Source organism: Echinops telfairi, unplaced genomic scaffold (genome assembly GCF_000313985.2).
Source record: "Echinops telfairi isolate 266 unplaced genomic scaffold, ASM31398v2 ScPeMD7_2;HRSCAF=8, whole genome shotgun sequence".
Taxonomy (NCBI): domain Eukaryota; kingdom Metazoa; phylum Chordata; class Mammalia; order Afrosoricida; family Tenrecidae; genus Echinops; species Echinops telfairi.
This window is the reverse complement of record NW_022103898.1, coordinates 11,962,512-11,973,878: the sequence shown is the minus strand read 5'-3', so window position 1 is coordinate 11,973,878 and position 11,367 is coordinate 11,962,512. Positions and strand designations below refer to the sequence as shown.

Here is an 11,367-nt window from a genome sequence, read left to right as displayed (position 1 = left end):
ATGGAAGAAGCACACCAGGCTGTGTGATCATGAGGTATAGAAGTAATCAGGTATCAGCATCAAAAAACAAAAAATCGTATCATTGTGAATGATGGGGAGTGCAGATTGGGGACCCAAGACCCATCTGTAGGCAACTGAACATCCCCTTACAGAAGGGTTAAGGGGCGGAGATGAGCCAGTCAGGGTGCAGTGTAGCAATGATGAAACATACAATTTTCCTCTACTTCCTAAATGCTTCCTCCCCAACCACTATCATGATCCCAATTCTACCTTACAAATTTGGCTAGACCAGAGGATTTACACTGATACAGACATGAACTGGAAACACAGGGAATCCAGGACAGATGATCCCTTTATGATCAGTGCTGAGAGTGGCGTGGAAAGGGGGAACCGAACTGATTACAAGGATCTACATATAACCTCCTCCCTAGGGGTTGGACAACAGAAAATGGGTGAAGGAAGATGTCAGACAGTGTAAGATATGACAAAATAATAATAATTTATAAATTATCAAGAGTTCATGAGGGAGGGGAAGTGGGGAGGGCGGGGGAAAAGTGAGCTGACACCAAAAGCTCAGTAGAAAGCAAATGTTTGGAGAATGATGAGGGCAACGAATGTACAAATATGCTTGACACAATTGATGTGTTTATGGATTATGATAAGAGTTGTATGAGCCACCAATAAAATGATTTTTTTAAAAAGAAGCTTGGTGGTGGGGATGACACAGAGAGATGGTTAAGAGAATTGGGCTTGATCTTTACGATCCTTTCCAGTCCTGAGATTCTAAGGTGGCAGAAGGCTTGGATTCCATCATTTTCTTTTCTTTTAAAAAAAATCATTTTATTATGCGCTTATACAACTCTTATCATAATCCATACATACATCAGTTGTGTCAAGCACATTTGTACATTCATTGCCCTCATCACTCCCAAAACATTTGCTCTCCACTTATCCATCATTTTCTTGATCCATTATTTTACTGCCCTAAGAATTAACCTATGGCACCATTATTCTAATTCCATGGTTTCTCTGGGCAGCTAAAGCAAAAGGATCTTATTACTTGTCTTAGATCTTATTACCACTGCTATCAGAGAAATATCACAGTGGACGGGTATAATGAACAAATCTATTCATTGTCAATGAAGCTAGAAGTCTGAATTCAGGGGAAGTTCTAGGGAAAGGATTTTCTCTGGGCAGGCTTAGGATGACAGTCCTTGCCTCTTCTGAGCTTGGGTGAACTTCATGTGGCTGTCACCTCTTTTTTACCATCTCTCCTTGCTTGCTTGCCTTAATCTTTTTTATTTCAAAAGAGATTGATTAAAGATGTCCTCTACATTAGCCTTACCTCATTAACATAAACAACACCATCCCAAATGGTATTATTACCACAGGTACAGATATTAGGATTTACAACCCACATTTTTGGGGTGTATAATTAAATTCATTACTGTATTGATCCACTACTCAGTCAACAAGGCATCCAGAACCCTAAGAGGCCAGGAGGCCAGGCCTGTTGGTTCTGCCCACCACAGAACTCATTATAGGAAAATTGTAGAAACTTACCTTCTTGGGAAAGTGGTCTTGTCTTTTCTAAAGTAGAGAGGAGGCTGAGGCACATGGAGTAGAGGAAACTGGAACAGACCTGATTTAGAGCTGAGTGTCTAGAGGGAGTGAGGATGAGAAAACATGAGAGACAAAATTGCTCAGAAAGCATTATGCCTGCCATGTTCCTGGGCACCACTGTTTTGTGCCAGGTCCCTATGAATTTTAAGTGTCACAGGTGACTCTTTGGACATGGTAGAGGAGGTCCTGGGAGGGCTGTGAACCTGTTTCCTAAAGCTGTAAATTAGGCACTTAGCGCTCACTGAAATTTTTTTGAAAATAACAAATCAGGGAGAGAGTGCTAGGTTCCATATAACAAGACAGACACATTTTTGCAAGTGTCCCTGTCCTGGAAAGGACTGAAGGAGTACCCCACTCCAAGCAGGACGTGGTTGAACCCAAGACAGGGAGTCAGGGGTAAAAACCAACATCTAAACTCCTGGCTTTGACCCTGCAGTCCAGATGGTCTCCTATGTTCTCTCCTGAATACTGAGAGTTCTAGTTAGAGATGGGAGGAGAGTGGGACACCATTCTGTGGTCACTTGTGGACAGACAGACTGTGGGTAGGAAAAGTAGACTCCACTAAGTAAATGCTGAGAGGGGGCAAAAGAAATGGGACATTCCAGAGGCTGTTCCACAAACCAACTCGACAGACTGAGGCAGCCACCTGTCTACTATGCACAGAGAATTTCTGCCACGCTGGCAGCAGCTAGAACAAGACCCTCGTTGGCAGACACAGCATCTGGGAAGCTGGGCAAGGAGACACGTGGAGGACAGACTGGTACATGGAGAGGGCACCTGAGCAGGAGCTGAAGAAGAGCTGTGCTGACTTCTCCCCTCCTGCCTCGGGTCTGTCCCTGACCCTACGAGGGGCTGTTTCCCCACTTGTAAAATGAGGGATCTGACAAATGATCTCTAACATCCCTCCCCGTTTTGACATGGCACAGGGCTCATCCAAGTTTCACACGGAGTAAGAGTCCTAGCTCAACCGCGTTCAGGACTGTTTACCAAAGCACATCCAGTTCACAGCTCAGTTGCTGTGTCAAATCCCTCACAGCTCTATGACTGCAGTATTTTTATATAAGTAATTCCCTTGTTGCACAATTTTTGCCAATGGAGCCCTCCCACCCTTTGCTAGTTTCTTAAGCTGCTATACTAACTTTTAAAACATATAAAATTAGCATAGCACATTTATGCAGATATCTAGGGGTGAAGTTGACATATATATGTAATTTGTATAAAAATAAGGCAAATACACCAGACAGAAAGTCCTTTTGTCAAGAAAACACCAGTTCCTGGCCACTCAGTTCTGCCTGGAACTATACATACCTCAGGCCACTGCAGAACCTGGCTTTCAGCTCCAGGGTGAGGCGTATGAAGGACGAGGAAGCTTGGGAGAAGTGGGAAGAAGGCAGGAAGCTGTAAACCAGACTTGCTATAGAGGTTCCCAGGTCTGGGGTAATAAAGGGCGCTGGTTTGGGAGGAATAATCAAGTTCAAATTTTCCTCCACCACTAATAGTGTGACTCTGAAGAGGTCATTCAATTTCCTCTGAGACTCTTCAGAAACCTGCAAAATGTAGCAATTACCTCATAGGTTGCTGCAAAGCTACATAAGGAAAATGCACGCAGAGCATCTCATAAGTACTTTGCTCCAAGAGGGTGTGCTGTGGACTCAGACAGGACCCTCAATGGACACTCTGGAGAACTGCCTTTCGGACTTCTGTTTGCTGGAGGGCAGTTCCGTCTACTCAACACTGGGCAAGTGGACATGGATTCCAATGGAGTACTCACAGATCTGCCTCCCTCCTGACCCAACTCGCATTATTTGCTGTTACCTACCAAGCTTCTTGGAGAACTTCTCCTTCATGCGGGGAACAATGATAAACATACTGTCTAGAGTTGAGAGGAAAACTTCCATCAGGGCTGGGTGGGTGGCCTGCTCACAGTGCCTCTGTAAATAATCAGGACTGAGCTTCAGAAGAAATAAATACTAGCACCTAATCCAGCAACAGAAGATCAGAGCCCTTCTGTTTGCGGGAAACAAGAACAGCAAGGGAACCTGAAGTCACAAAGTTAGAGCCAAGGCTTGGATCTACTACCTAAGAGATTATACAAAATACATCTCTCTGAGCCTCTATCCCCAAGTGTAAAAACAAGAGTAACAGGAACAAATGAAGCCTGATATGTAAAAACACTATCTTTTTACTACTAGATTTATAATAATAGCATATAGCTCACAAACCACCTTCACGCTAATTTCATGTAATTCCTGAGCATGGCTATGAGGTAGTAACAGAGGTCTGGATTAACAGGAGAAAAACAGGCTCTCATCCCCTGCACAGAGGGCCACCTCCCCTCTCTGGCTCTCATTTCCCTCATCTGAATATAGGTGAGGTCTCAGAGAGCGTCTTTTTATAGATACCTTTCCTTTGGTTTTTAAACAAAGTTAGGTTTATTGCTTACTTGTTTTAAATTATAGACGGAATGTATGCTAATACAGAAAAGCAGCAAGCAGCAAGGACATAACCATTTTCTGAACCCGTCTATAACGCTCTGTGAACGGGGGAGGAAGGCAGAGCAGAAGAGAAAAGCATGGTGAGTTGCCCACGTTGTTTTGGGGTTGTAGTGGGACAGTGCATGACTCAGAGCTGCAGCTGGGCACCTCCCTCTGTGAGCATAGCCTGCAGACCGACTGGCCTGGGCTCAGCAGCTATTTCAGGGATGTGCCACACTCACCCTCCAGAGTCAGAGCTCTGCTGCCACCTACTGTTCCCAGTAGATGTTCAGGAGGTGCCCCCTTCCCCAATGTCCAACCTCAAGCAGCAGAGGGCTTACTGGGAGCCAGTGGCCCTGAACCCTGCTTTTCCTACCAAGTCACCTCAAAAGTGAGTCTTTTCCCAACCCTGTATTCCATAGTGGCATTGAACCCCAACAATCACTGCTACTCTTCACAAGGCAAACCTGGGCAGCATTATGTGCTGGCTTCGTCACCCCAAGACTAGGTCAGCCTCAGTGACTTTGGAGTTTATCTAGGAACTGGGAGAAATTCAAGTTTTCATCTCACAGGATCACTGGGAGGATTACGACAGGTAAATATGAGCAATAGACGATTCCTGCTTGCTACTTGTTCTTAAGAGGCAGCATTTTGTTTTCTAATAAAAACGGCACTTTCTTCTTAAAACCAAAGGAGAGGTGACTATAAGAATAACACCCTGAGGCTCTTAGTTGGTCCAACTGCATGGACACTGGCCTGTACCTTGCAGCCCACCTTGCCTCAGTCTTCTCTCCCCCAAGCTCATGTTCACGGCACTGGGAAACCCACCATCACCATAGGGACACACAAGGAATCACAGGCACTGAGGAGAAATTCGGAGAAGGCCTCCAAGGTGTCTTCCTTCTCGGCGCTTGGAGCTGTGAACGGGTTCTCCTGGGCTGACGGCTCACTCTGAAATTCCACAGCCAACCTGAGAAATCAATGTGCACCAGTCCATCACGTAGGAAGCACAGAAGCACCCTCCTGAGGTAGCCTGAACTTGGGGTCCAGGGAAGTGTCCTCATCCTCAGAGCTGGAAAAGTCAGGGACTTCAACAAGGAGAGGATGACCCTCTATCCTCAGTGGAGTGTTATGTCCCCCTCCTCCACTGTCCCACAGGACTCTTGAGCCCTACCTGAAGGGCTTCCCTGAACATACAAGCCGCTGGCCACTCCACAACTTTGTCTCCACACAGGCTGTTCCCTCTATTTGGAATGCTGTTTAGCACCAGGCGGCACATAGGAAATACAACGAACCGTTGTTCATTTGAGCTGAGTAAATTCTACACACATTCAATAAGCATTCGGCATGCTAGCTTAGGGGAGCAAAGGGAACAAAGCTGAATGAAACACAGCAAAGGAGTGAAGATTTTGTTGATCTGAAAACTCACAGCCGTCCAGCCTATACTAACTCCTAGCTACCCTACAGGATAGGGTACCACCGCCCCTGTGGGTTTCTAAGATGGTCGTTCTTTACAGGAGTAGCAAGCTTCATCTTTCTCCCATGGAGCGGCTGGTGGTTTCCAACTGCTGGTCTTGTGTTTAGCAGCCTAATGCATACACACTAGGGGTCCTGTCTGAGCTGCCCTCTATCTGGCCCCATCCCATTAACTCAGACTGGTGTGATTAATAGGGCTTTCATTGGTGGATTGTTGCTTTCCAGGCTTTCTTCCTGGTCTCACTTAGTCCGGAGACTGCTGAGACCTGTTTAGCATCATCACAACACACAGCCTCCATGGACAGATGAGTGGTGGCTGTGCATGAGGCACATTGCCTGGATTCGAACCCTAGTCTCCAACATGGAAGGTGAGAATTCTACCAGTGAACCACTACTGCCCTCAGCAAAGGTTTTACCAAGAGAGAATCGTTAGTATAAATTGCCTGTCCACTCCACATCCCACCCCAGGCCTCACTCTGGTTTCCCAACTAAGATCCTTCCATTAGGCAGAGCAGAAACCAAGTGCTGTTCTAGAACTTCATCCTTGGTCGGAGTTTCCTTTCACTCCGGCCCTCCAGGCTAATGCTTCAGAACACACAGGGCCCCTCACCTGCAGGCATTTCGAAAGCCCTCCAGAGTGTCCAAGAGGAACTTTCCCCTGCGCAAAAGGGCCTTCTCCGAGTCTCTGCTGGAGGCGTGGCCCTGAGGTGAGAGGGAGAGGAGAAACTGTCAATGAAGGACCTACTGTCTGTGTTTGGACAGGCCCCTCCCCACCCCCACTCAGGTCTGCTACTGCCAGACACTGCAATTTAATACTCTAAGTAGGAATCAACTCAAAGGCAGTGAGTTTGGTGGTTTTTGGTTGCTGTTTTTGAGTGCCCTCAATCAATTCCAACTCATCGTGACCCTACACCATAGAGTATCATTGCCACTGTATGTTTCAGAGGCTGTAAATCTTCATGGGAATAAAAAGTTTCATATTTTCCCCATGAAGTGGCTAGTGGTTTCGAACTGCTGACCCTGTGGTTAGTAGCCCAACATGGAACCTACTCATCACCAGGGCTCCTCGCTTTATAGCATTTAATAATTCCACTAAAAATAGTAGAGAGGGAAACTTTAACAAGCTATCTCCCAGTGAATCACGCAGTACTGGCTCTTGGCCTATTACATGGCATTAGCCTGACTGGTTGGTTGTTAACATCCATGTTTCTCCAAAACAAGAAAATCCCATCACATTCACTATGAAGAACTTTAGCTTCCAAAGCCAGTACCAAAGGTGGGGGGTGGGGAACAACATCAGCAATCATGCAGAATAATTCTGAGAGCCTAAATTCAAGGGCTACTCAAGACCAATCAATTATAACACACTGGACATTGGTCAAGCTCTTTCTAATTCCCATGAATCCAGCATTAAATGATTTGTGTGTGTGTTTATCATACCTGCTTGGAAAGTAAAGAGATAAAGTATGCAGGCTTGGAACCAAATACCCAGGCTCAGGTCTTTGCTAGTTTTGGACTGTGGAGAACAATCGTTTAACCCCTCTGCACCTCAGTTTCTTTACCTATAAAGATGGAGATAGTGATCTTCAAGGCTCACAACTCTACATTTAGATAAAAGAGCACTGCTTTAGTGCACGGCGGTTTGCAAGGGAATACCCTATAAAGTGGCATGGGGGTAGGCAATGCATGAATTATCCTTCTAAAATGCATTACGGCAGGATCGGGAAGACACAGGCTGCAATGCACTGACCAGTGGTCTTCTGTTCAGTGGAGTCTGGGAGAAATCTGCACACCGACTCAGCATGGCTTCCACCAGGGTCCGCAGGGCCCTGTACTGCACTGGTGGTGAGCTCTGGTGATCCTTCCTACAGTCAGAGAGACAAGAGCAGTCTCAGGGCATGACAAGGGTCTTCCCAGGTATGAGACTCTAGGTTCGAGAAGGGAGGGTACAATGTAGTGCAGTGGATCAGAACATGGGCCTCCAGACTGACCCAGTAAACGTTCAGGCTACACTCACCTTGCTGTTTGACTTTGTACACACTCCTTCCCCTCTCTATGCCTAGGTCTCCTCATCTATTAAACAAGCATTCATAGTACTCTCCTCGAAGAATTTATCCTGATGGTCATATTATATCATGTATACCAAGCACTTAGCACCATACTTGACACATAGTGAGTTCTCATTTGACTATTATTGTTGTTACTAAGGACAAAGAGGGTTTGCTCTATGAGAAGGGCCTCCTGGTTAAAACAAAACCAACACTGCTTATCAATTTGAACCAGTCATATTCTTGTGTCATTTCATTTCCTGCCTTGCTCAAATGCAAATGTGATGCTGGAGCAGACCTGTTGGACCCCTAGGTTGAAACTGGATTATCATGAAGCAAGAAGTTACACTCTTCAATTCAGATGCATTAACAGTTATAAATGACTACTGTTCTCAACGAAGTGATCAATAAACCTTGAAGCAGGCCTAAATAGTATACTGAACACACGTATCTTCTCTTCCATGCAGCATCCCAAATAAATCACAGAAGGAATAAATCATAGAAAACAGAAGAGGTCATCAATAGGCCATAGACATCAACACATTCTAGCAAGATAAAAAAGTATTAACAAGTACCAGGTTGAGCAGTGTTCCCCCCAAATTCGTATGCCCTAGCACCTTTGAATGCACTCTAATTTTTGTCTTTACAGATGTTAATAGCTAAATTTTGTGGCAATTACATCATCTCCTGTCAACTTGAGTGAAGGAGTGGAGTCTAGCCTGTCAATCATGTCATAGCCAATGATGCCGCTGTGCGGGAATGGCCTTCCCCTGAGGATTCTGGGAAATCCTGTCTTCCTCCCAGGAGGTGGGACTCTCTCTCTGCTACACATTCCTGATGACAAGCCACATGGAGTCATGCTGACGGCAGCCAGAGCCCTGGAGCTGGAGAAGCCACGTGGCTGGAGAAGCCACGCCAGCACTGAGAGGCTTCCACTGCCACTGGATCTAAAAGACTTTACACCCACTGGCCTTTGATCTTCCTGCATTCAGCATCATTGCATGTGTTTTGTGAGTTTGAAGAGAAATTTGTGGACAAGTATCAGACCTATGGGCAAATATCGGACTCATGGACTTGATCTGGACTGGGCTGGGATGTTTTCTTACTATACAATTGCTCTTTGATATAAGCTCTCTCTTACACATATATGAGTGACTCTGGATTTGTTTCTCTAGTCAAACCGGACTAACACAAGGTCACAGTGGATTCGTGTGGACCCTCAATCCAGTGACTGGAGTGCTGATAAGACCATGTGAAGAAACAAAGACCCAGACACAGAGAAGAAGAACCCCATGGAGTGATGGAGGTAGAAACTGGAGTGAGGCAACTGCCAGCAGCATTCGAGCTTAAATTCCTGAGCACTGCATTTGCAGAAGGCTACAGTTCACAAGGGAAGTCCCAAATTCATTTTGAGTCTCCACATAAACTCAGCCTCCACTGAATTCCTTATGACCACTAATATGGGCAGTGTGAATAGCCTAATCTTCAGGCAGGGTGCATCAGACGGTGTATTTCTGTCACCCCCTTAGCCAGTTGGGAAGAAGTAGGATGGCTTTTGGGGATGCCCCTGGGTGTGCCCTTAATGAAAACTGCGGTGCTAGAGCTTCATGGTCACGAGTCACACCTTGACTATCCTGGTTCGGGGTTCTGAACCAATCTTGCAAACTCTTCTGTCCAACATAAAGTGAGTGTCCCAATCATGGTCCTGCTCCCCCTTCTGTAGTCCCATCTGTGATGTACTGATCTGCCACCAATCGTGCTTTTGTGACAGTTTTCTTTGCCACACATGTTCTTTTTAAGTTTCTGGATCTCTGCAAACCCTTGGATGTCCTTATGACCTCCTGCTAATGGTCTCCCTCATCAAGATGATGTGTCTTTGTTTTGTCTTTTCCTATTTATGAATTAACAAATTTTTCTTCTTAAATTACGTTTGAGACCTCTTTTGTCCCCTAAAACAAAATCAAGGAACACGCCAGAGACTCAGGAGAGGTAAGAAAGAACTCCTCCCTGTAGTCTTCAGAGGGGTATGCTCCTATTGACACCTGCATTGGGGGCTTGCAGCCTCCCAAACGGAGAGAGAATACATTTCTGGGGTTTTTTTGTTTTTTAGTTTGGGTTTATATTTTAATGGAATGATACTCTTGGAAGTACAGGGAAGGGGATGAATTTTCTTTTTAAAAAAAATCATTTTATTGGGGGCTCATACAATTCTTATCACAATCCATACATACATCCATTGTGTCAAGCACATATGTACATTTGTTGCCATCATCATTCTCAATCTGGGTTTGTTTTTTAAAGTCACTTAATTGTTGTAGAAGCAGTAGGTAACTAAGACATTAGTACATAATGATAAAAAGATTAAATACTGCCAGAAAACAAAGAAAATTAGATGTCCAGTGCAGAATGTCCAACATTAGAACAGGAGTTCCAGAAAGAGGGAACAGAGCAAAGACACTACCGGAAAGACAGAAGTGTGCCTGGAAGACTTAGGAAACTAACACAAAAGTGAGGGAATGGCACCCTAGAAAATGCAAAAAAGAGGAGCCAGCCCCAGCTCTGAACTGACAGGTGTGCAAGAGAACAACCAGAAACCCCTGGAAAAGCAAACAGCAATTGGATAAACCACAGCCTAAGCACATTTAGTGTCATAAGTCTGAGTAAGTGGTGGATTACAAAAAAAAAATGATCAGTTTGGCCCTGGTGCTAAGATCACGGCTCTTTTGAGGGGCACAAGAATAGTAACAGTAGATATTAGTAATAAATAGGGCTTGACATTATAATGTAAATGCTAGTACTTGTCATTATCATGTAAATGATAGTTCTTGCCATTGTAATGTAATGCTATTTTTTGTTTTAATTTTAAGTACCTATCTAGAGTCAAATAAAAAAGTCTTAAATATAGTTATAAACGAAACTTTAAATAGTAACACCGATAAGTTGAGAAGTGAAACGTAGGAGAGGAGAACGAAGTTTATGAGTTACCAAGTCAAGAGGTGCTGTTTCAAGTTGAGGAAACAACAAGCAACTTTTAATATATCACTTAACAGTCTGAAAACAAAATAACTAGCAAAAATGCCAAGGAGATGTACTGAAGTCAGGATGATGTGAGCTAACTCTCGATCCTTTACACTGACGAGTCAAGGGAAACTGTCTTCCATTGGCAAATAAAGGTACATCACTAAACACACGTCGTTTAGATTTAGGGAGCTAGTTGGTCACCAGAACTAACACTAAAACAGTTCAACTGAGTTTCCTTCAGGAAGTGAGAACAGGGTTAGGGAACTGTTCCTTTTCATTTCAAACTGTTTAAACACGTAAGAAACCTATTATAATTCCTTTTGTACTGTTTCAGGAGCCCTTGTGGTGCAGTGGTTAAGCATTCCACTGCTAGCTGGAAGATCTGTGGTTTGAATCAGTAAGACGCACTGCAGGAGAAAGATGAGGCAATCGGATTGATAAAGATGACAGCCTTGGAAACCGTATGGGGCAGTTCTACGGTGTCCTACAGGGTTGCTATGAATAGGAATCAATTTGATGGCAGTGGGTGGGTGCTATTTACTGTTTATTATTTGAGTACCATATATTATTCTGCTGGAAATTTAAAAGAGAAAATATTGAAGCAAAAGGAAAGTATGAATGGGACTTTTAAAAAGCTCATGAAAAAATTCCATCATGTTTAAATTCCATTTTTTCCAGAACTTTTTGAAGCTCCCTGTACCTAAATGAACAATGGGTTCCCTCTA

General features: G+C 44.4%; 1 protein-coding gene across 5 annotated transcripts in view; it reads right to left on the bottom strand.

Annotated features, from left to right (window-relative positions):
* The window catches only part of LOC101657183 (coiled-coil domain-containing protein 134), a 104,396-nt gene that overhangs the window by 67,382 nt on the left and 25,647 nt on the right, over positions 1–11,367 (bottom strand). For all 5 annotated transcript variants that reach the window (XM_045289714.1, XM_045289728.1, XM_045289724.1 and 2 more), the window contains 6 exons: positions 7,324–7,438; positions 6,184–6,275; positions 4,926–5,067; positions 3,443–3,554; positions 2,932–2,992; positions 1,564–1,661 (listed from right to left, as the gene is read on the bottom strand). In XM_045289714.1, coding sequence (XP_045145649.1) covers positions 1,564–1,661; positions 2,932–2,992; positions 3,443–3,554; positions 4,926–5,067; positions 6,184–6,275; positions 7,324–7,438 — 620 coding nt within the window. The remainder of the gene's footprint in view (positions 1–1,563; positions 1,662–2,931; positions 2,993–3,442; positions 3,555–4,925; positions 5,068–6,183; positions 6,276–7,323; positions 7,439–11,367) is intronic.